General features: G+C 35.7%; 1 protein-coding gene across 6 annotated transcripts in view; it reads left to right on the top strand.

Moving 5' to 3' along the window:
- The window catches only part of LOC124159619 (G protein-activated inward rectifier potassium channel 3-like), an 84,958-nt gene extending 66,770 nt beyond the window's left edge, over positions 1–18,188 (top strand). For 4 of the 6 annotated variants that reach the window (XM_046535563.1, XM_046535539.1, XM_046535555.1 and 1 more), the window contains 2 exons: positions 567–1,621; positions 16,665–18,188. In XM_046535563.1, coding sequence (XP_046391519.1) covers positions 567–1,621; positions 16,665–16,984 — 1,375 coding nt within the window. In that variant the 3' untranslated portion in view covers positions 16,985–18,188. Of the gene's footprint in view, positions 1–566; positions 1,622–10,381; positions 10,645–16,664 lie in introns of all 6 variants that reach the window. The other 2 variants (XM_046535553.1, XM_046535546.1) reach the window with 2 other exon arrangements.
- The last annotated feature ends 8,075 nt before the right edge of the window (positions 18,189–26,263 follow it).

Below are 26,263 nucleotides of genomic sequence, written 5' to 3'. Positions count from 1 at the left end.
TACTTACTGTTAAATGGAGTTATTTTTGTGACTATTGTCTGTTTATGCTTGAATTACGCGAGTTGGAGGGTTCTAATTGTGGCAATTATAGGTAAGAGTGGATCTTATCCCAGCTCTTGAGTGCTTCAGTGACATTTCAAGAAAAAGTGAACTGATACAACTCGTCGCTCATAATAATACTTGATTAAATATTCTTTTTGTTTATTTACGCATTCATTAGACCGTGATCGTGCGTGAACGTGGTAAAACGTTAATTTCGCTTGTGATTTCCACACAGCTAATTATTATAGAACTATAAGGTTTGAGTATAGTTGGAAGCTCTTTACATCGACTTTTTATTGGAATATCATGCTTTCAAATAAGCGTATTCCTTTTCGTTTTACAAAGGGTGTTATGATGACAAAGGTGATGCAGTTTTTGTATCCAACAGCATTCTATCCTTATTGCACACCTTAAAAATATTATTTTCGCTCTTTCTTCAAAATATATTGTATTTATTAAATTCACTTTTCACATTTTTTTCGGTCTCGACTGGTGAATAATTCGTTTATTCTGTATCGTTTCAGCCGCACCAGAGTCCGGAGTGGAACTTTTGGAGGAACGCGTAAATTTCGGAAGAGAGTAGTCCTGAAGAATGGTGACTGCAATGTGCTGCAAACCAATATATCCAAGCGTCGTTTGCGTTACCTGCAGGATATATTTACCACTCTTGTAGACGTACAGTGGAGATGGACCCTTTTGGTATTCGCTCTGTCCTTCATTCTTTCATGGCTCGCCTTCGCCGTGATATGGTGGCTAATAGCGTTCACTCATGGTGATCTCGAGCCGGGGAACGTAGAATCTTCTGACTGGCGCCCGTGTGTTGTCGAACTGAAGAGCTTCGCGTCCTGCTTTCTTTTCTCCGTGGAGACGCAGCACACCATCGGCTATGGTTCCCGGTCAACCACCGAAGAGTGTCCCGAAGCTATTTTTGTGATGTGCCTCCAATCCATCACTGGCGTCATGATACAAGCCTTCATGGTCGGAATCGTGTTCGCGAAAATGTCGCGCCCTAAGAATCGGGCACAAACTCTCCTGTTTTCGCGCAACGCTGTAGTGTGCCAGAGGGATGGTCATTTGTGTCTCATGTTTCGCGTCGGTGACATGCGCAAATCTCACATTATCGGCGCCCGTGTCAGGGCCCAGCTCATAAGGTCTCGCACGACGAAAGAAGGGGAGACTCTCGGTATGTACCAGTACGAGCTGTCGGTTGGTGCAGATAGCGACCGCGACGATGTGTTCTTCATTTGGCCTATGACAGTTGTCCATCGTATCGACGAGAGCAGTCCTTTGTATGACCTCTCCGCCGCAGAGATGCTTCGCGACCGGTTTGAGATCGTTGTAATCCTGGAAGGCTGCATTGAATCCACGGGGCAGACGACCCAGGCCAGATCCTCGTACTTGCCCGGAGAGATACTGTGGGGCCACCGTTTCCAGTCCCTTGTCTCTTTCAATAAGTCAAGAGCTGGATATGAAGTTGATTACAGCCTGTTTAATGACACTTATGAAGTGGACACTCCACTTTGCAGTGCTAAAGCCTTGGCTGAATTTTACCGAATCCAAGATGAACTTCGACGATCAGGTAAGAAAGTTTCCCACTGCGGCATAATTTGATGACTTATTCTTTTTAGGCATCTTGAAGTTTCAAACCACCATTCGAGCCATTTAAAGGAGAAAGTGTTGTGAATACAACTTAATCTTTTTCAGTTAGGAAGGTTGCCTTATTAATAGTGTTATTTCGGTTTTAAGACAAAACTTATGTGTGGAATGAAGCCTTCATGATGTGTCATATATGATGTGCTGATTATAAAACAAACATGTAGAAAGAACCAATAGTTCCTTTTGTTTCCTCCTATATTTCGGGTCTAACTACATTGTTGTATGTATATGTCGTGACGAAATTTTTACTACTTATTTTGAGCACCATTATCTCAAACGCCGAAAAGAAAAGTTTGAGGTAATAGTACTATTTATTCAAGATTCATACATCCAAAAGTCTTAAATGCCATAACTTGTGAATTCAGCCATAGTATAAAATATTAGTTTACCAATTTTATGTCGTGGTTTTTCAAATGTACTTGATAAAGTGTTGATTCTTTTTGTAATTATCTAGAGGTTTACTTAATAGTAAAACTATATTCACATTCAGCTATCGGCTGGCGTAGGATCCCTCCCCAATTTGAATGTCCTACTTTTGTAATTTCTTACCGTGGTTTTCTATGAGAATAGTCCAATTTTAAGAAGTATTGAATAGGAACAGGAATCATTCGCTGTAAATCTGATTCCTGTCTCTCGTAAAAAATATTATAGCCGTGAATGGTGTGTTCACCTTTCTTTATGATAACCATGCATTTGTTTTTTTATAGATATTACCCTATATATATACCCGATATAGAGGGTAAATATTGTCCATTTTAGTAAATATTTTAAATAAGCAAGGATCGTGTTCCGCTTCATATTTTTGCATTTCATCTGGTTAAAAACTACGTGAAATTGGGTGAGGAAATAAAAAATGAGTTTAAGATCCTAAAACATTATGAATTAAATTTAGGATTGTCAACTTGGAAAAAAAACGTGTGTTCGTTGCCTCTTTTCTTGCGTGGTTACCGCTACCACTTAAGTGTTGTAAAACTCCTACTTACACGGGGAATATGAGGTTATAATTTATGGAAATAATTTTTACGTTGTAATGCCCAGTCTTGGTTGTTATCAACTCTAAGAAGTTTGTCATAGTTTAATCTGCTTCCCGTACTTGTGAATTGTATGGATCTAGCCGTAACTCCTCCCAAATGGAGTAGGGGTTCATGACTAAAAGAAGGCATGCGTCGCTGCCTTGCCTTAGTGAAAAGTTTCCCAGAATCCTGAAGGTATACAACTCCTCTTGTAGTTACACAACCAGCGTCGCATTCGACCGCGCAATTCTTTGAATGCCGTGGGATGCTATTCATTGCATTATTGACCGTGAAATATGTTGGAAAATAATATTATGCGCTCTACTGGAAATTGGAATCTTATGCAATATTGTTAAATAACGCTTGATTACCAAAGCAATTTTTTGTTCCACTATTGATGGCTCATTAAAAATATCAAGTGTAAAATATTTTATTGATTAAAGTAAGGTGCGCGAAAGATAACCTTTTGAAATAATCGTGTTGGCATATTGGGGCATTTTTCCAACCAGTCGACGAAGCTGTTCATGCCGTCCTCTACGAAAATATGGCCCCTGGATTTTTTCGATTCAGGCCCACCGGTGATGCCGATAATTGACATTCAAATGGCTTAAATTTTAGTTTCACTATGGAGATCGCTGCACCACCAATAATTACCAAAAAAGTACGACGGCCGTGGCCGATATTATTGAGTATGAATGCTTGCATAGAAAACGGTATTAAGGTCGTTCACCAATATTGTCGATTGCTGTACAGCAATCGCCTTCATTTTTAAAACTCTTAAGTAGAGTTTAAAAAATGAAGATACTCCTTTTCTATTTTACTATATATTTGTCCCCTACTTCTCGAGCTATTCGCGGTGAAAAATTGATCTCCTAAACCCTTTCGCTCTAAACCCTTTTAGTTGATGTCCCGAGCTCATTCTAGCGATTATGACCATTTCTCATCTTCCTCTTCGCTTTGAGTTAGGCTCTCGGGTGGTTCATTGTTGCTTACTCTTGTAAGCGATACAATTTCTCAATTAAAAGTTGACCCTGAAGAGTAAATGATCCAGAAGTCTATAATTACTTCACCAACTCATAAAAAGTGGGCGGAAACATTTGTGTTATTATTTCAACGTATGAGGAAACAGCTGTTTGATAAGCTATTTTTAATTGAAAAATTATAATTGTATCGGTAATTTGTAGAAGATAATTTTTAGTTAGAGCTTATCTGTCCCTGCCATACCGTATTTCTTAAATTAACTGCTATATCGGGTCCGAATATTAATGAGATCGTTTCGACCCTACGCACAGTGGGCTAGAATCGAAAAAGCTGGCCAAAACCTCAAAATCGATTTTTTTTTAGCTAGGAAGTTGAAACTTCGCATACATATTCTCAAATAAATTGTGCATAACTTTCCAGATTATTTTTTCCTGTGTTTTCACGTTAACAATATATGTGAGGTCATCGTGGTGTGGTTTCATGAATAGTTTTATCGACAAAACTGTTATACCATCTTAATTGGCTCTTCTTTATCTTTCATTTGAAGGGTTTTTAAAGATTTGGTTTTATTAATAACCATAGATATGTAACAAAATGGCGGAGCCTGTTTTCAGTCCTTTTTTTTTACATAAACGTAGAGAAAAAGTAGACATTACCCCGGACTTCCGCCAAGTGACTGATACAGCGTCGTTCTATAAAGCTTCTAAATTGTGGATCTAAAGTAAAACCTTGCACTAACTTGCAACCTCGAATTTTAAATCGTTTTTCCGAGCGTGCGGTCGACTCCGGTTCTGGCCGGCGCGCGGCGGAGAGTACGGCGACGCCATGGTACTAATATATCAGTACCATGGGCGACGCGGCAAGCGCGTGGAATCAATATGGTCTCATTCACTTTTATATGTGGATAACTGATATAATAATGATAGAAAATAATCACCAGAAAGTAAAATTAATAAATATTAGTTACATGGGGGGTCTGGGTTCGATACTTAGTCAGGGCAGTGTATTTTGTAGTTTTCATTTTGATCATACGGCGACAAATTTTTCTCTAATGTTTATTGCAGCAAGCATAGGCATGAGAAAAATTTTTATCGATAAAATAAGTATAAAACATATATATAAGTAGTTATCTAATAGATATCTAAGATAGATTTCTATTAGATAACTATTTATCTATCTGTAGATATCTAATAGATGTTTATTTTCTGTGTGGGAGGTGTTAACGAGACCAGAGCCACGCTTACAAGCCTGAGATAAGCTCTTTTCGATTTAAGACTAAATTCACTTCGCTGTTGATGGCAGCAAAAGTAAGCTGGAAACCGGTTTTCTAGATTTCTTTTTTCATTTAATTGGCTTTCGAATAATGCCTTTCTTCGGAAATATGCACTTGATGCTAGTTTGATGCTCACCTTCAATTATCAATCGTGTGATAAGACTCGTATACTTTTCGACTGGTTAGCGTCTTTTTCGTTTTTTGTGCTCTTAAGGGAAGACTATTCCTCCCGGACGGACGAATTGTTTTTTTTTTCAAAAATTAGTATCAATCCTTAAAATTCATCGGGTGAAGTTGATATTTTACACTGCGAAAGAAATAACGAATAAGCGAACTTTTCACTCCGCTGTGCGTGTGGACGCGTAGAGCGCTCAACAGTGGTACCGCGGGTAGTTTTATTTTTTCTTTTCTGAGGGGGTTAATTCCTGAAAATAGGTTTTTATTGTTAATCGAGAGAAAATTCATCGTTATGAATATCGATTATATATTGAGTTTAAATGAAAGGAATTGCGAAGCTATTTGGCCCAATTTAACGACGAGCTAGTTCTGAAATTATCCTGGAGAAAAATCTCTACATTCCACTGTACTTTGGAAATGCATGCCCAAGAAAGCACCAAACTTTAAGTTTATCGTAGTTGTATTGTGCGTATGAATCGCATCGTGTGTATCAATAGAAAAATTGTATAGTGCGAAGGCTTATATCATTTTTGACATAGACAACTCAAGATTTTTGCCTGAAATCGTGTGATAGTAAAACGAAGGTGTAATTAACTTGATACCCCAGATTAGCTCTCAGCATTTCATTCATATTCTGAGGCTTCCCCTGTAGGTGTGAGTTTAAGGAGCTTCTCAAGTGGCACAATAATAAATACTGCGACCAACGCATGAGAACCTCCTGGTTCATTGAGAAATTGAGATTTTGCTTAGTCCCTCTTAGCCCTCAGGTCATCATAAAAAGGAAAATCTTGGATTTTTGAGGTTACCTCCAGTAATTATGTGTACTATCATTATCTGCTTGTGGTATGCGGCTATTGTTTCCGAAGTTGCCATCAGAAAGCGTTTAAATTCAAGATTTTTAAATATTGAATGATGTTTATTCGGTGTGTGTCCTCTCATTATAGTCAATCTATGAAAGTTTTGTGGAGGCATCCTCTTGATGCCTATTCCTCTCCTGACCTGGGTCATTGTTGTCCAAGAGCAGGAGAAGATTTTTTTAGGAAAGTACTAGCTGACCCGGCGAACTTCGTACCGCCTAACAATCAATGAACTTACAGTTTACTTACACCATTCATAAATCAGGAGCGGCTGTATCGTTTTTAATCATGTTTAATTTATTATAATAAAATAAGGATACAAATTCAATAAAACTACGTAAATGAGTACCAAAATTGCTTGTCAGAAAGACATTTTCTTTATTGAATCTACATAGGGTGAATCGGAGCTTGTTTACGCGGATTCTTTTCAACAAATTTTCTTACGTTTTAGCTTAAGAAATTTTGGGCATTGTGGTTTAATGAAGCAGTTCATGAAATAAAAATTATACGCATTCATTTGTTGGCTATTTTCGTTATTAGCTGTAAAAAAATGTTTTTAGGTCCAAGTCTGTTGCATACACTTGGCCCATTCAGGGGGCAGGTTGACACGACCCCAGACCGACGCTTGACTGATGCTCAAAATCGTGCAAGAAAAGCCCCTATGAAGCAGCATTTGCATTAAATGACTTAAGGCGCGCCAGTTTTAGTATCTCTGTTTGGAAAAAATGCTCTGCGTAAACGTACTACATGCGTAAACGCACCACGGTGAGCCCTACACATTCGGGTTTAATGTCTTGCGTCAAGCACCTTCTGAGAAACAACAGTTTTTGTTTTGTTATCAGGCGCAAGATGAAGCGGATGAAGCTAAATAAATATAGCGAAGCAAAGCAGTGACGCAGCGAGGGGAGGTTTTGGGGGATAAACCCCCCACCAAGAGCTTAGAGAATTTTTTTATGAAAGATTTTGTTATTAATATTTGGGGGACGGATGACTAACAAACAAAACATATTTAACTATTCACACAGCCACAAAACCCACTATTTTGAACCATTTATCTTAAAAAATGTCTGGGGGAAGTGCCCCCACACTTCCCGCTTACCTTAGCGAGTTTTCTGTACCCTACAGACCCGTGGTATTAGCTACGCCCAAAACCCCCTATCACTTGAAGCGAAGGAAGAAATACAGAGGATGGTTTATCGACTCGTGAACATAGCACGCTAAATTGACCATGAGAAAATCATGGGTTTTCATTAGCACATGAGCACAAACAACACAAAAACTGAAAGAATGACCATGCGATTTTTTAATCGTTATCACGAATGCAACACGAATTGTAAATTGAATACGTTTAAGCTCAAAAGGGCATATGAATTGAGATCATGGAATCTACGGAATGAGGACTTCCTAACCTTTGAATTTTCCTTTGAGTAAAGTTGCGTGAATCACATTCATCACCAATTTTTTTAATGATCAAACACGTTCCGTTGGATAGTTATGGTTGGTTTAGGCTTCGAAAGATCATGAGCACAGAAACTACATTTTTCTGTAAATCGTGCCTTGGTAAGCCAGGTACGTCCAAGGACTTAAAATATTCAGATAGATAGTTGGTGATTTCGTCTTCGTATGTTACACATTTAAAAGATTCGAATCCATGCAGAGTACGAATTATTTGAATTTACCTCGTTTTAGTCATCCACATCTTCGTTCTTGCTCGCTAAATCAACCATCTTTGATTCTTTTGGTGATCAATCATATTCTGGAACTCTTTGTTGATGAGCTCACCTCCCGCTGAAACTAATTTGCAATCATTCCAAGGTTATGAGTTAAAACTACTCGATTCCTCGACAGGAACACGGACATTACCGTTTGTCAACAATTGCTTGGAGATTTGTTTACAAACACGGTAGTGAAGTGTCAACTCGAGCTGGGCCACGGCTGGGCTTACAATCAGCTCGAATTGAATTTTTAAAATGTAATTTCAATTTAATTAATATTTTGAATATATTTAGTAATTAAAATGTTATATTGTTACTAAATTCAGTTATTAAAGTGGTAAAAACAAAACAAATTATTTAATTTGTAGTTTTGACCGACTTATCAATTGTTGTGTTACTATAACTCCTAAAAGCATGCCCATAGGAAAGAGATGAATTTTTTTTGTGAAATTATCCTTTTTTTAATGGCCTATATGTTAACCCCGCCGGAGACGAATCCAAAGAACCAAATCTCATTGAAACCGGTGCAGCCGTTCTCGAGTTATAAGTGTTCTAACTAACACGATTTTCGACTTTCTTTTATATATATATATATATAGATTATATACCCATGCAATTTTTTATTCTTTAACCCTTTTGCTGTTATGAGCGTACCTGGTGTGTTTGCGTGGCAGGCTGTTGCGAACATGCCTTTTCTTCCTCCCAGTCGTGCGCTCAGGGCTTTCATGACATGCAAAGGGCAGGTTTCCAGATGGTGAGCAGCAGCAAAAGGGTTAATTAACCTATTGGTGACAAATATTTGGTGAGGAAGTTCATTTTATTAAAAAGAGAAACTGTATGTAGAGATTGAGCAGTTTCATCATAAATGCAATGACAAACGTGTCTGTACTCAGCCAGCCAGTGATCTCCATGTTTGATAAATGCCTCGACTGCTATGCTTTACCAAAAATGGTTACACATTTTGATTACTAGTTACCCATAAGGTAGGATGTGATGATATCCTTGAGCTACAAGTATGGAAACTAGATTTTCGATGAGGCCATAGAAGGCATTGGTGGTCTATGGCAAAATGTTTTGCATGGCCAAATACCTGATGTCTACTCAATTTTCTTGTTAATGCCACCAAGGTCAATGAAAAGGGGCCATTTAAAGGAGACATAATTTTTGCATAACTTTTTTCTGTTGTACTGGGAAGGAAAAAACTTTACTCTGCTTCGGTTAATCTCCTCATTGATTGCGTGGCTTGTATTTATTATCATTGAGATAGAAAAAAAACCTTTTGCTAAACCTGGAAAGACTAATCCTGCAACAGTTACACCTTTATTTGCATAACCATCTCTTGTTAAGTTGTTAATTGCACCACCTCGGTGGCATCACAATACACCTTAATAGTTGTTGGTCTGTAGAATATTTTGGGATCACTCTCATGCTTTGTTCCCTCCTCTATATCTCCATAGTATGCACATGAATGTAGTGTATGAAATTTGATTACAATAATGAAGATATTGTAATGCTATATGCCTCAATTGTCACTTATGTAGAAGGAGTGATGTTTTTAGAGTTTCATGACCTTTATTGTGGATGCTGAATTCTCAGGTGTTGATAATGAGGAAAATTTTGCAATATGTTATTGGAGAGAGAAAGAGTTTGGCATTTTGATATTCCATTTAATATATTTAAATTTATAGAAATGGATGTAATCAATTATCTTTTGGTAAGGGAGCATGCTCATTAGTTATCCTCTGGTTGATTTTGTATACTATCATATTCCACTGGCAATAAATATAAGTTATGTTATGTGTGTGACCGTTTTATTAAAGCATTGAAATAAAGGCATGTATCAACAGTGGAGGTGACTAGCCAGCGGAGTGCAGGTGCTTATGTAACTGTGTTAATGGTGACACAACTAAATCTCCCAATTAAATATTATTAGTACATACATCCTAAAATAAAAAATGCTGTTGTGATTATAGGAACTCATTCTTTTGTTCTTTTTGAAATTTCCAATTTTATTCACAGTTAGATTTTTTATCATTTCATGTTCATCCCCAGAGTGTTATCTTTTAAACATTTTATTTTGGTGCAATTTTTTCAGTTACTTTTGCTCGTTTCCTCAAATGTGTGGCATCAGAAATATTCTGGGCCTAACAGAAAGAGGGAGTTGGGTATGAGAGGGAAGCTCCAGAAGACCTTTTAACAACAGTATTACCTATTAAAGTTGGGAGTGTGATAGGGGAAGGAAACCTGAAGAGAACATTGCTCCAGGTCCCAAAATATCTCTGGGCTGCCGTGAACTTGTATCCCCATATGGATTTGGATCATTATTTTAGAGGAAGAGAGGAGGGGGTTTACTGCTTTTTTTGTGCCTATAGGTTTTGAATAACCTCATTTATTGGAAAAGTATGTTTTTAATGACCATTTTCAGGAATCTTGAGAGAACGATCATTAAATTTACCACTGCATGTCTCCAATTTTGTTCAATGTACTTGGTAAATATTATATAAAATATTATCCTTAGCATAGTTAATAAACCATTGGCATACTTTTATTTATACTTTACTTCTAACCAACTTTTTTAAGGTATCAGTTTCTGTGCTCATCTAGTAGCTACTCTTCTTCCCCATGCTTGCTCTTTCTCCTTTTTTCTCAACTTGTATTTTGTTACAGACCTGGCTCAATCCCTTGGTTTCCTCCACTCTTCTCCTAATCCAGCATCCTCACCTCCCTCTGTTGCACCCAATCGTCTCTCCTCCCTTCTCTCACGTATTACCATTGAGCCCAGCGCAAGTGCTCCCAATCTGGCTGGCAACACTGTTCTCACCCTCACCAGTGCACATGATGAGCAATTAGATGTTGGTTCCAGTTCCAATCAGGTGAAGAAAGAGAAGAATATTGTTGCTGTTCCCCTGCTTCCCCTTGAGTGCCTACAGGTGACCTCCTGCCTGAGAAATTTGATTCTTGCCTCCTGTTGTACATATCTATTCTTCTTACTCGGATTTTTTTCTTTCCCCTTCTTATATTTTGTTTATGTGCTGGCTTGTGCATGCTTTTAAGTACCTGTTAGAACCTTTAGTGTATCATTGTTTATGAATTCCTTAATTTATCATGCGCCAAGCTTGGATGCAGCGCTGAATCAATTGCGACAAGCTTAATGAATGAATACACTATCAAAATTTTTCTTTACATATTTATCTAGGCCCAATATGAGGCTTTTAATTTCCTTGCAGCATTTATCCTTGATTCTATTCTTTTGTGAATGAATGTAAAATTACATTGGAATTTTTGTATGATATTATATCTTCCCAAATCCTTGGTAATCTACCCCAATCTGACTGAATTTGTGCGTGTATAAGTAGCTTACTTATGTAATCATGTCGAAGTAAGGCATAAGTATCCTCCTCTCATATATTTTAAGCACGGATTATTGAGGTGTTTATTTTTACTAGTATAGTTAATATTTGATAATTATGTGGCCATATGTCTGTATATGAAACAGTAATAATATTGGTCATCAATGTTACAAATATTCTCACCAGAGGGTGGCGTTGATACAATTCAGTGTCATACATTTATTCTTTTTTTAATTTCAAACGTCTTTTGTTAAATTTTTGTTGGCATACTTTCTCAAAATCCTTAATTGCAGAAACTGTGGAAGATTATTGAAAGTGAAAGAGGGAAAGTTGTGACATCTTCTCACATTAGGCTTTGGTTTGAGGAAATTTCTTAGTTAAAGTGCAAAGAATGTTCTTTATGGCAAAGGTATGCATCGGTGTGATATTTAGGTTTGAAATAGGAAAAGATCATTCCTATGTATTTTGCTGTAGAGCTTGAGATATTGACTCCACAGATCACTAAGACAGGTGTTGCAGAGATTATATGACAGGTTTCTCAGAGTCTGATGTCAGACTCCTTGTGGGTATCCCTTCATGTAGGTTGACTTTCATTGTCAAAAAGTTCCATCCTTTGTACTGGAGTCTTCCTCTGGCAAAGAGGCATTGGCTGGTATGTATAGGTGCGACTGTGTCAGGGTCTCATTTAGGGCTGGATACGAGGGTCACCAAGCCCCCTCATCTCCTGAAATGGGTAACATATTTGGTATTTATCTGTTAACTCTCTACCACTTAGAATTATCATATCATAGTTTTTTTTATCCATCAACTAATACTTTTGCACTTCCTTTAATTTTTATTTTCTCATTCATTTCAAATATAAAATTTAATGGGGTGTTCTTATTTAAAATCACATACTTGACCTAACCTTCCATTGATTCTGCCCCTTTATCTCCTGCAAAATGTATACATAATATGTATAGGCTTATGTGACCAGCAACATTCATTACTTTTCCATTTATTTAGATTATTTTTAACTGATATCCTTGGACTAAGCCTCATGTAACTAGGTACTTATATACTTCATGCACAGAAAACTCCTAATTACTTCACTCTTAAGTGTGGTATATTCATCGTTATAAATTCTGTTTGATCAGAGAAAAATCTCTGCTCTGGAATGATTATGGTGTATTAGAAGTTTCATGCTTTAAATCATGTGCTTTAAGGTTCATAATACTCATACCACTTCCCATTAATTATGCCCCGCAAAACTAAGGTACATATGATTGTTTATAATTTTTTAAAAATTATTTTTATTCAATGCACATTTTTACTCAAAGAGTGTCATTCATAATTAGAAGACAATCCAAGTTAGTGGCATATGTGTCATTATGTTCTCGAAGTCACCAACCTTACCAGTATGGCGCTGTTCCTCAACTGTGTGTAATAATTGAAATTTCATTTCTGAAGTCTTCTGCCCATCATAAATTATTTAACACCCTTTTTCCTGAGCATTATGAACTGAGTGAATTTGTAGTTTACCCATTTGCAGGGATTTGTAGACACAAGCATGTGGTGGTGGTAAAAATTGTGTCATGCAACTAAATTACTCGGCAATTTTAATATCATATTCACTCAATGTTTGAGTCTTATCAAGAGAAAAATTATCATAATTAATTAAAAATTATGGTGCCCACAATGTCATTCATGCTATTGGTCAATAGTCAGTATTATAAATTCATTCAAAATTTCTGATTAAAGAGATCAGTCTTTATATATGTTTGTATGTACTTACGTGTTTCTAAAAGAATATAATAAGTTTAATTATGTTGTTGAAAGTAATTAAATGCACTTATTTAAAACCATTTTAGGTCAATATCAACTCGAGAAGAGCCAATGCTTTGACAAAAAAATTTAGGAGATTTTTAAGGGGATAGTATATATCTTTGGTGGTATTCATTAATTTGGATGGGGAATATGCTAGACCATATGTCCTGAAAATTTTTGGGGGATTTGAAATCCCATATCCCCTTCCCCTGCTCGCTACAGCCTTGACTTGAATCTGTGGAAATGAATCACTTTCATTATTTCAGTAACATAGAATTTATGCTTGTATTGCTGCTAAAGGGTCCAACTATAGTATTCAAGAATTTGAGGAGGATACATGAATTTTTGGCAGTTTGTTTATTAGCAGAATATTTCTTTTAGATGCATTTATTTATAAAACCTATTTTAAATTTAAAAATTGGCTTATGTAATGTGGGTGTCCACTATATGCACTGCTAAGCGTATTATTATCATCATCATCATCATCAATGTACTGCCTTAAATATTTCCTGTTAAGCATTAATTTCTGCTCTAAATATTTTTATTGCTTGCTCCTAAATGTTGTCAAGTTTTTGATATTGTCTTGAGTAGAACATTTTTGCTTTGAGTTTTCTGTGAAAATTCCTTTGTTGAACTTTTTTCAAACAATTTATCAGAGCAAAAGATTCATACTAAAAGTTCCTTGTGATTTCTTAATTACAGGTTTTTAAAAATTCACCATTTAAGCACTGATTTTCTTTCACTTTTTCAGCTACTTTAATATTGTCACTTCTATTAAACTCTAGATCAAATGTACTATGCCTGCCCCTTTCCTCATCTCAGGGAATTAAATTGATTCCCTTAGGAGATATCTGGTTAAATTTTCACAACTCTGGAGTGGTGAATTTTTATTAAATATAGCTACAATAAAAACTGTCTCAAGCTACCACTGTGCTAAGCAATGCAGGTTGCGTACGTCCAGCAATTATGACTATTTGGGGCTATTTATTTAGCCATTTAACCCATTAGGCTGCGGGAGTTCACAATTTTAGCTGCCGGCCATTACAGAAGAGACCCCTTGTGCAGGAGGCACCCCCTGCCACGAGGTCTGGTCTAGTAGAATTAACCCCCTTACCAATCCTAATGTTGAGTTTAAGTCTCCCAGTGGCAGGTAGCAGTAAACACTTTTGGTAAATTCCACAGTCAGCTTGCAAAACATATAAAAACGTTCCCACACACTAAGAGTTATTGTATGAGGAATGGTTGTTGGTTAATTTTTTATTGTTTCAATTGTCCTCAGTCAGAGGTGCCAATTATGTATCATTCAAATTTATTAAAGCTGATAAGACTCAAATATTTGCTTAATCTTTTATCTTTGTATTTGCTTTGTGACATAAACATATATGTACTTTTTTGTGGTTCTGAGGATTTAAGGAGCATTTAGAGGTAATCAGGTGTACAAAGAGCTGTTATTTCAAATGGTGTAATTTAAAAGTGCATGCGGCTATCATTTCTTAATTTATTTTGGCTTTTCATTTATATTCTAATGGGATCAATTGCAAATACAAATTTGCTTTTATAGGATATTTACTGTGTTTGCGTACAACAATGACTTCTAATTTTTTTCCTGTAATTCATCAGCTATCATCATGAGGTAGTTGGTGGCATTATGAGAGTGTGGCTAATGAATAAGCATTTAAAACTTGTTTTTGTTGGTTTTTGGTGTGTTACATTTTAATATTGATGATTGTGTTTTTAATTTTATTTTTTTCCTATTGAATTTATGCATAAGATATTTTTACCTTCCTCTACATTGATTTTGCAGCAAAAAAACTAGTGCTATGTTGCTTTCACTTTAAGGGGATTTTTTTACTCTACCTATGGCCGAATTGTAGGCTAATACCAAAAAATGTACAAGCAATCTAATGTTGTTCTCATTAAAATTTTAATAGATTTCTTGCACAATAGCGGAAAATATTAATTAAAAGCTCATTGGCATCTGAATGTGGCCAGCTGAGGAACTACTTGAAGACAAGTGCTTCCAAAATTTTGTTGATGTACTGTTCTCATGAAAAGGGAATATTTCCGAAAAACATACCCCTCATACCAGGGATATTCAATCGTATGCATCACACTTTGATTTTTCCAATTCCTCCAAGGATTTTAGGTGGCGTAAAGTTTTGCTTTCTCTCTGCTTTGAGTAACCAAGGAATTTACCCTTGAAATGGAGGAGGAAGCATTTTTTGTGACACATTGCACATGCAGCTTATCTTTAGGGGCACTGTAGCAGGACTGGACGACAAAGAAAAGGGGGTCAAATTTCATTTTACTCTCAACTACCTATGTATCTATGCAAGTTAAGATTGAATATCACCAAATAAATTAGCAATCAAGATTCCCATAGTCATATGTCGGTCATCCTCTGGACCTCATACTTTGTTCTGCAAAGTTTATATGATCAGAAAAATGATGCAGGTTTTGTGTGTAGCACCCAATCATCAGCAAGAGTTTTTCAGTAAAACCTCTGGTGTGTGGCATGGTATCTAACCTATTGCACCACTCAGGCCCGTCGCTAGCTGATCTGGCGCCCGGGGCGAACTGGGATCGTGCGCCCCCCCCCCCCCCCCACCCCATAACATTGATATATCTGCAATCGGGAGAGTTGAAAACATTTTTTCGTAATAAAGATATTTTATCGATTATGAAAGTAAAACATACAAGGATATTTAAAAAAATTTTTTCGTCGGCGAACACGGTGCGCCCCCAACTTGCTGCGCCCAGGGCAAAATGCCCTGGTTGCCCCGCCCTCACGACGGGCCTGACACCACTGAAGTGATAGAGCTTTCAAGCTGTTTCATTGCCCAATATATTGGCTGCATTCACAGATATCTCGACAAGAAAGCATAATTAGGAAAACTGGAGGAAGACTTTGTAGTTGGCTCTTTTGGAAATTCTTATGATTGAATTTCCCCATTACAAGGGATACAGTTTGAAAATTCTCTTTTGTGTGAGAGCATTGCGTGGACAAAATTTTGGAGGTACTTGTCTTCAAGTAATTACTCAGCTGGTCGGATTGAAATGCCAACAAGCTTTGAGCTAATTTTTTCCACCACTGTACATGAAATATGGAATTTTCAGCCTTAAAGACTCAGATAAGGCTCAATGGCCAGGTTTATGTATGCAACATAATGTTGGATATCATGCTGCGTGTAAAACTCAGAAGTTCAAATCTGTGTGATATTCCTCTTTAACTTGTGAGCAATATGTAGTTAGCGCATGGATGAAATTACTCTTCGGAGTTTTTGTTAATGAGGAGTAATTAATATGGTTTTTTGTGATTATTTAGTGTCTATGACTCAAGTATGTGGAATCTTGCAATCAAAGCTTAAGTTTTATACATTCCACTGTCAGATTCCTTTCTAATGGTATGGTTATATTTATATATATGCACATATGATCCCGATGGCTGTCCATGTATTATTCTGTGGAAGTCGGCTGTTTCTAAACTGCTTTGTCTCCTATTGCTTTTATGGTATGCCTTAGTTCTTCATCATGCATTACATTTTTACCAGTCCTCACCTTGAGTTCAAATGTTCAAATGCCAATACTATGCTTGGAATGCTGATGTAGTCTGCATCATGTTAGAGAAAATAGAGCAGAATTCATTTCATATCGCAGTGATGTTGCAAAAAGGATGCATACATTACCCCTGAGTTCTTCACTGTGGATTTACTGCCTATTAGAATTTTGCATGAGTACATTCTTTTGAGAACTAGAGTTAAGATCTAATTAAGTATTTTTTTTACTTTTCACAGGTAGCAGATTGAACCAGTCAAGTTTGTGCTCTGCACCGATAGGGTCATCATGCCTTAAGAGTAGGAATATTTTTTCTCCCTGTCAAAAGATAAACCAACATAATTTATCTAATCAACGAGTTAAAAGTTTAAACATCATGCCTAGTCAATCGGCAGGTATACAGAATGATATGCAGCAACAAAATAAACTGAAGCATAACAAGCAGATTTCTTTGGATTCATCGGAGCTGCTCTGCTTACCTAAGTCATCGTCAGCTTCATATTTGAACATTCCCTCCAGAAATGAGCCAGTGCATTGTGTTATCAGCTTTGGTGAGTGAAATGTAAAATTGGTCTATGATGAAAGAAGTGACTGATTGCAGAAACAGTAGCTGAGAGTGGTGAATGTAGTATAAAATTACATTAATACTTATAAACATATTTAATTGTGGAATGTGTAGTTTGAGAATTTATCAGTTGATACTTTCTAATATGTCATCCATGGCAGCTGAGCTGTGATGGTATAAAACTTTTTCCCCCAACCATATGAGCACTGCCACTGTGAGTGCCCAGCATCTTAAAATTTTTGAAGTGTATATTTGTTGTGTATTCACATGTATATCATTACTCATGCTTTAGGTGGTGTTTGGATCCCCTAAAAACGTTCTCTTTTACTCTTGGATTTAATTGAATAATGGACCAATAATATTCTTATTCTACCACTAAATTTACTTTGCTAATATGTACATCCTAATTACCCATAATTAGGTGATGAAAGTTGCCCTAGTAGGTGACTTTCATTTTGTGTATTGAGTTTGTGGGAAAATTCAAATAATTGTCACTGTTCATTTTGAGACAGTCTCACATTGAGTCGATGTTAGTAATTATTTTACACTTTCTTCATGAAGTGCACTCATAATATGTACAGAAAAAGCTCTACATATTATTTTCAAAAGTTGGTCCATAGATATTTGGAAAATAAATTTTTATTTGTGTTCCAACTTTGATTGCAGTCTCAGACTTAAAAGTACCGATAATGCCCAATGTGATCTATTTTTCAGTATCCTTCTCAGGGTATTTTCCCATCATCCCATGTTGTGCTCATTCACAAATTTTTTAAAATTACTGATTGTGATAGAGTTTGAAGTAAAGAGACCTGCATTTTATCATTTTTTGATATGCCACCTAACGTCTTGAGCTAATAGTGACCGGCCTTTGCCCTTTCGCAAATATGTTAATGAATTCACAAACTTACATTAAGCTGTGACTCATCAGCTCTTCCGCCTTGTGCTTGGGCCTTGCCTGGTTTGTTGTTTTTTACAATCCTTTGATTTATTCCTTTCTTCAATGAAAGGTTCTTCCTGAACGAGTAAATGAACCAGAAATTTTACTATTTCGCAAACTTCTAAAAAGTGGGTAGCAACTTTTACATTTTCTTTTTACAACTAGCTAGAGGATGGCTGAATGGGGAAATTTCTCTTTTTGCTGTAACATGCCTTTCCCTGCCATTTACCAAATTCTTTCAATAAATTGCGATTTCAGGTCTGTGTGAGTGACTCCTTTGTTTTGCTTGCTAACCCAACTCTTTGCAATAAACACTGGTGAATTATTGAGGTAAAGGCTCCCAGTTATGTGGGTTACTCTTCAAGAAGCATCTCTTACAGGCTGAAGATAAGGTCCTACATGGTGATGTAAAATGAAGCAAATGCTGAACTCTTTCTAACACTCCTCAACATTTCTCTCTGAACAAATAGACTATACAAGGAAGAGTAATAGATAATATAAAATTGTATGTTAATTATTTTTTATAATTAATTCATTATCAAAAGCTTGCATTCCATTGTTTTACTTCCCTCTAGCACAGCCACCTAGAGAGAAGGCCCATTCACAGGCATGTGACGTCACTCATTGTAGTGCTACTGCCAGAGCATGGTAGAACAGAAGTAGTCGTGGTACTCTCTACGACGGTGGTTTAGCCACCGTAATGAAAAGATAATTGATACCTAATTTACTCAGTCAGTAAGAAAATAGTCAGCGGTTCCGAGAAAAACCTGGCACACATAAACAAGAATATTTTTCAATCTGAAGTTATTTGTTAATATTGCGTCTAATTCACGAACCATATAACCTCGCCGTTCTCCAGAAAAAAAAAACTTTATAACTGATTCATAAATTGTCGTTGTGAACTAGAAGTACTAGATAACAAGATTGAAATCTGAAATAACTTTTTAGAAAAGGCTCTTTGCATCCAAAGAGAATTAATTCTTCAACACAAAAGCCTCTCAAAATTCAATAGCATTAATTAAGTGGTGATGTCAAGTATTTGATTAAACCTGGTTGCATTCCATATACTTTCCTTGGATAAATAATTTCTTTCTGGCAGAGTAAAAGGTGTTCACACAAGGTCCCAAATGGATCTATTGATTAAGAATAAATTTCTTTATTTTGACACTGAATTAGACATTCCCATGGGCTATGAAAATCTTACCCTAGAGCCTGATGAAATAAGATTTTCAATTATATTTACTAGTGAAATACAAGATGGTTAACACATCTGCTTTCATTACGTTCGAATACATCAAAATGCTAGCCAAAATTTACGTACAGTCCAGCCTCGGCTAATAAAACATACCCGTCCCAGGCGCTAAAGTATTTGAAACATTATTTGGGATGAGCAAAAGTTTCAATGTCACTTCAATAGATGTATCAATCTAATAAAAAATCTGAAAGTCCTGCCAAATCACCAGCATAAACATTTGTGTAAAGAACACGACATCTCTTAAATCACTCCTCAGATCTTACTTAACATGCATGAAGTCATCTCCACAAGGAATTTTGGTGGCAGGAAAGAAAAAAAAATCAGAAATTAAATATATACAAATATTTTATATTTTCATTAGTCAATCACAATAATACCGGCAATATTCTCTTATTACCATGAACTAATTTGGTGAAACAAATACTGGTATTCTCTTTTGAACAAAAATTATTTTAAATAGAACTGGCAGAAACCATAATAACTATCTTCAACAGTTTCTCCGATGAATGTCCATTGTCACATCATCCTCATACAAAAAAATCCACCATAGTCCTATATGTTAATTATAAGCACCTTTAATTCAACACCTTTAATTATCTTCCTCATCTTCTCCCGCAAGGCCACAGATTCTTTTCTGATGTCACTCGCCGTGAAGTGAAACTCACACAACTAAAATTAATAAATAAGAAAATACCATGTAAATTACTACGTAGTTATTTCATTTCAAATTTTAGGCATTTCTGCGTGAGAAATATATCTGATGACTAGGCCAGTAAATATAGGAGATCATTATGTACCTTAACGATTTTTTTATTTAAAACTAGAGCATAAAATAATTTCAGATAATGGTAGCCGGGCACTGATAAATTACGGTTCATTGCACTGCTTGTAAGAGAAAAATGCATATTTCCATTCATGGCGGTTCATACAAAAAAATTACAAATATACGTTTCTGGCGAGACTCATGAATTTCTCATGATTTGATGCTTTCCATGCAATTTATCAAGTAAGTATCGTTGATCTTACGAAATGATAGATAAGCTGAAATTAATTTGAACTCAAGAACCCTGGAAATGTATGTGCTTTCCCCCGTAATATAAGGTACCACACCAAAAATAAAAGACTCTGGTAGTTTCATCGAAAATACCAGAGTACATAACTTATCGTGTAAATAATTCAAATAGCTTTTCAACTCTAAGTAACAAAAGTGTAGTTAAATAAGCACTGTTTTACTGAGTTTCAGACACATAACACAGCAGAGGGCAAGATAAGAAAGAATATTCGATACTATAAACGTGGCTGCTATATTATTATCCCTTGTAACTCCTTCATCCTCACGTTTACTGGACGAAATAATACAAAAATATGGCTAAAATACAATAATTTCCAATTGAATTGTCCCTATTATATTTAAATCACCACTTTTAGTACTGGAGACATTCATCAACATCCCCAAGCCACATCTAGCTAGAAATTAAATCCAAATAATTAAAGCGAGAAAGGGTACATACCTGTTTTTCGTGGAGGTGAAATTGTCTATGACTGGCATTAAAGAGGAAAAATTTGATTCCATGATTGTATGATGATGGAGATAGTTTGATGCCCTCCGGAAAGAAGAACTTTCCGAGAAATAAGAGCCAGTGTAGTAATGAAAAATATTTCTTGAATGGTAATTTTAATTTTACATATTTTGAATTTAGATATAAAAATTGCAAAGTATCTTTTATATAGTAAATATGCTTGGAGTTATTACATTATTTTTTACAAAGATCATATCTTCTTGTTTTGAATTTGTTTTTTTTTTGCAGTTGATGTTTGATTTAAAAGCAAATTCTACATTTTACTGTGTTATTACTGCCTCTTTTTTTTTAAATGAAGTGTTGATAATGCTAATTTTACTTGGTACAATATCACTTAAAATTATTCACTGCTGTTGTACTACCAGCATGCTGCTGTAAAAACAAAGGGAAGTAATTTGGAATTGATGCCTAATTGTAATCTTTTTCCTTGCATAAACTTTCTGTTGATACTCTGGCTGGTGGTAGCTGGTAAGTGATGAAAGTATATGCAAGATCTGCATAGATAATTGTAGCTTTGTGGTTGAAACCTTTAAATTTTAACAACTTCTGCAAGTTTCTTTTAATGGGCTTATATTTTTATCACTAGTCTATACAAAATGTTATAATATTAAGGTGTTACTCCCGGAATAAAATTGAAAGCTTTAATTATAATATTTTGTGAAATTTGAAATAATATAATATAATTTTTTATGAGAAGTAATAGTTCTGGTATATAGCCACCTAAGTTACCTGTCTGTCAATATTTGGTACTCATATATGTAGCCAATTTAATGGCTTGGATGAACATTCACTATTATATTTGTTCTTTGATGAGATTAAGTGGTGTTTGGTACAGTGTCTTATGGTGGATAAATTTTTGTATCATTTCAGAGGAAATTAATATTGGTAGGTAATTACATTTTCTTTATAAAGTTATTAATATTTAGTTTCGATTAACATGGCCTCAGTCATGTATTGATGAAATATATTTGTAGATTTTGCGAAGGAACAATGTTATGGATTGTGCCTTGGTGTTGGATTGTTTTCAATCAAGTAAACAAAATTTTTTGACGGATATGTGCAGTATTACGACCTAAAGGTTAGCAGATTAAGCAGGGAGAGGAGGAAGTAATAGAAAAGGTCTGTGGAAATATTCTGCCGTGGTCATAATGTTTTCAATTATAATCATCTACCTTCAGCCTTACAAATTTCATCGTATTGCTATATCCCATATCTGTTGTCATAACTTTAAAAGAAGATGTTCTTTTTTCATCTCAGTTCTTCCTGAAAATTTCACTCTCTAAAATATTTTACATGAAGTTATCATGCCTGAGTCGGATTCTCACGATTCTCATGGGGATTGCTTTTTTGTTTTAGTAGGTTTTATTACTTCTTTTAGTAATTGTACTTTATATAGATCTAGTGCATTAAGTTTTATTCTGGTCCACCTACTTTTTGTCTCTCTCTTCCTGAAATCACACTTTTGTAGTTTCAAGTGTTTTGGTCATACTCTTTCTTAGTGTCCATGCTAGCATCCATATTAGGTATTAGAAAATTTCAGGCAAAACCTTTTAATGTTAGCCTTGATTTTAATGCTATTATTAATTGGGAATTAAGTTATTCTTTATTGCTGGTTAATGAAGTACCACATGCATCAGAATACTTTTTTAGCATTGCCAGATTTTTCGTTTTCCCGTTTTTCTTCGGGACCCCATAAATTGTGATTGCTAAAGCATTCACAATTCATGTAGCATTGCCCCACATTTACAATTTCCCTCTTTTGTTAATCATGTTAATGGTTTGTAGAAAATGCAGATGGGAGTTTTTACTGTACATAAACATTATGATGGTTATTGCTTATTCTCAAATTCTAACACTCCAAGAGTTCAAACTAAGGTTATATATGCAGGTCATATGCATATAAAACAATTAAGAGTTACAAATGGACTAAGCACTACGTGGACTTCCTACACCAGCTGGCCCTGGCATGATTCAGCACCATAAAAGTAGGGAATTTTTTGCTAAACTTCTCATTTAATTCAGCACAGGCAGAAATACTCCGATCTCAATCATCATAAGCCTTTTTTTTAGGGTCATTGTAACAAAATTAGGGGGTGAGAGCTCAACTTTTTTGAAGTCGGAAAATAAGAGTCATCCTAGGCTACATGCATTGAAGTTTTTTAAAATTGTAAAATAACAATTCATATTTCATATCAAATTATGATTTAAGTACTACCTCTTTCTCCTGTTTAGCATCAACTTTCTTCTAAGATCGTCAAGATGAATTCCGAATATACATGTGTCAGGGCAAATCTAGGATATTTTAAAGAGGGGATGCAGGCTGGAAGTTTGAAGATGGTAGGATATGGATTAGCCTACAAATAAATTATGACTATGGGATTGGAGATTTGAGGAGGGTGGGCTTTTTCCATTGCTGTTATTGCCCTTGGTATAGGAAGGGGAAATCCTGGACTGTAATTGTGAAAGGTGTATGTTAGCACATTGGGTAATTGTATATTTAATATCTCCCTGAATTTTTTTAGCCTTATCATAATTTTGATTAGCGGGTTATGTTTTATTGTTGGAAATTCTTCTCCCAATGCCAAAATATTCTTATTCTGGGTCCTAAATGCAGGTATGAATAATATTTCCCCTAGATACAACTCAGAAAAAAGACCTAGGTGAAAATATAGTGTGTGATTGATGTGTATGAGACTTGAATGGGGTACATGAATGGTTATAGTCCCTTTGTCTAACTGGCCTTATTAATCGAGGTGATGACAGGCCAGGAGAAATAAAAATTTAGATAGTTATTACCTTGGAAATGTTGAAGATGTTTGACTCAAAGAAGTTAAATGTCATAGTTTATCACAGATCAGTGCTTACTACGCAAAAAATCTACAGCTTCTATTATTTTTTACCTGTAGAAAAATTTATGAATCAATGTGAATGAAACATGAAACTATGTAAATGCTTAGTCATACGTAAATAATATGCTTATGCATTGCAGTGATAGTAATTAACTCCTCAATTTGTCATTTTCAAAAGTAGATATTGATCATTTTTGTTAAGTTCCTTTTTGCTCTATCAAGGTAGTTTCATAGCTGTTTGTATATGTTCAATGAGATTTCTTTATTTCTACTCTGGTCTGATTTTTATCAAAAGAAATGAGCCCATCTCGCAACCTGGACTCATAACTGACTGTTGGTATTTTATGCATACATATTTGCATTCTTAATCTTTTGTGGCAAGTTGCATGTGAATTTTCAATACTTACGGAGTATTGTTTCCTTTTCTCTCATGAAAATATATTTTTAAGAAAACATTTTTTGCTACCTATAGTTCATTAAAAATATACCTTATCATGAAGTCATATCATCATTATGATCAGTGGAATCAGTGAACTCAATTATTTCTTTTATTTACATAGTTGGAGAAAAACCTCTATTTGTGGAGATGGTAACTATCTATATATGAGCACATATTAATGGATTATCATTTGCACAATTTCAAAGGTTACCAAAATGTGACTGTACATCTACTGCAATTGCATTACCATGTGATAGATATGTGATATAATTTGTTATATTTTCTAAGTTAAATAAACTGATTTTGTTTATTTTGGTGTTTCCTCTGATCAACCCTATTCATTAATTTATTATTATTTAATACATAATATGTTGAAAATTCCCCTAGATACAATGCTGCAAAAATATGAACGTGAAAAATGACACAGGTGCAGTTTGCAGATTTCCAAAACATTCAACCAATATGAAAGACTGATGAGTTTGGAGGGGATTTTTGAGGAGGAGGAAAATAGGTGAAAAGAAAAGAGGGGATTTATTAGGATACTTCGAGCCTAGGATCATTGCAAGATTCAGGACCAAATTTGTACATACATGGAAACTCAAGGGTGTTGCGTATTTGGGAAAAATTTGGGGGGCTACAATAGAAACCTTAACGCTTTAATGCATGTGTGGATGTAGGTCCTGAATGCAGAGACAGCCAATGCTGTCATTAAATACACATTGGAACTAGGGGTTGTTTGAGGCTCATCACCTTAGCCAAGGGTTGAGCTCACTACCAGGAATATTTCAAAGGATTATGGAATCCATGCTAGCAGGACTGGAAAGAGTTCACGTGTTCCTTGATGACATTTTGGTTCAAGCCTTATCCAGTGAAATGCTGTCCTGGGGGAGAGAGGTGCTTTCATGTATGGCCTCAATAGGTTTACACCTTGGTCCTAACAAGTGTCAATATGTGGTGATTTTGTGGGGTATAACATAAGTGATCATGGTATTTCCCCCAAATTTGAGTAAAATTTAGGCTATGAGTGCTCCTCATTTATAAGGATCCTCTATATTATTTCTACTGTATAGATACCTTTTTCTCAACTTATACGGAACCAAACTCTACAAATGAGGTACCAAAATGCACAGAATTTATCAGAGAACATGCGACAGCATATCTTACTTCCTTAATATTGCTATTGTTTCCTAAAATTGGTTTTAAAAAATTAAAAAAAAAATAATGGATAAAAAAAATAATATGTAATCGATTCCGGCAAGATTTTCCTCATCCCAAGAATACAGTTAACGCCGTCGGATACCACCATGCCTTTTAATTTGACTCGCAAACAATTTCCCATTAAGGTTTCCTATGTGATGACTATTAACAAGGCTCAGGGTCAGACTTTGCTAAGAGCTGGCTTATTCCTGCCTGACCCTGTATTCTTTCATGGCCAACTTTATGTAGCATTCTCTAGAGTAAGATCTTTTCAAAATATTTTTGTAAATATTAAGGAAAACGCTAAACAAGTATTAACAGAGGATGGTGTAATTACTTCCAATGTTGTGTTTAAAGAGGTCCTCTGACCTCAATTTGTACGTGAACATTCCAATTAAATTCGTACATAAGACCCTACCTTTTTTTTCTACATTTAAAAATTAGAAATGTGCCTATCCCTCTGTGGACCTGCATTGAAAAGAGCGGAGGAAGCCCGCTGGGAGCGGGCGCATCACGCTCGTTAACTAAATTTAGTTAAGCTGATTAAGTTAATCCTAGTTAATCTCATTGACTCAAGACTTGCAACAACTTCGGCAGCTAGATTGCGAGTCCTTCACTTTGTGCCTAAAGTATTCAAGAAATACTACACCTTCTGAAGGGCAGAACTGGCAGATGATCATGGTAATCCTCTAATAACTCCTTACTCAGGTTCCTTTGGAAGGGACCTGGACATTATTTGGGATTAGGACTAGTGAAACTGAACTTATTATCATCTTGGCTCTTGCTACTTTTATCGATCCATTTCATCTTAAGTTGGAGTTGTTTGTTTCCATCTGGCTGTCTCATAAATAGCACAAAGCAACCGCTATCAGTCTGAATACGAGTGAGGGCCTAAAATGCCTGACTGAATTTAATGAATAATCCTGAAGTGTCATAGCGAGACCAATTGCCTCTTATCACTGAGGTTACTCTCTGCTTTGGGGCCGAGCCAATTTTTATAGATGGTAATATTAATC

The sequence above is a fragment of the Ischnura elegans genome, chromosome 1, assembly GCF_921293095.1.
Source record: "Ischnura elegans chromosome 1, ioIscEleg1.1, whole genome shotgun sequence".
Taxonomy (NCBI): Eukaryota; Metazoa; Arthropoda; class Insecta; order Odonata; family Coenagrionidae; genus Ischnura; species Ischnura elegans.
The sequence above is the reverse complement of the archived record's forward strand: the minus strand, read 5'-3'. Positions and strand labels throughout refer to the sequence as shown.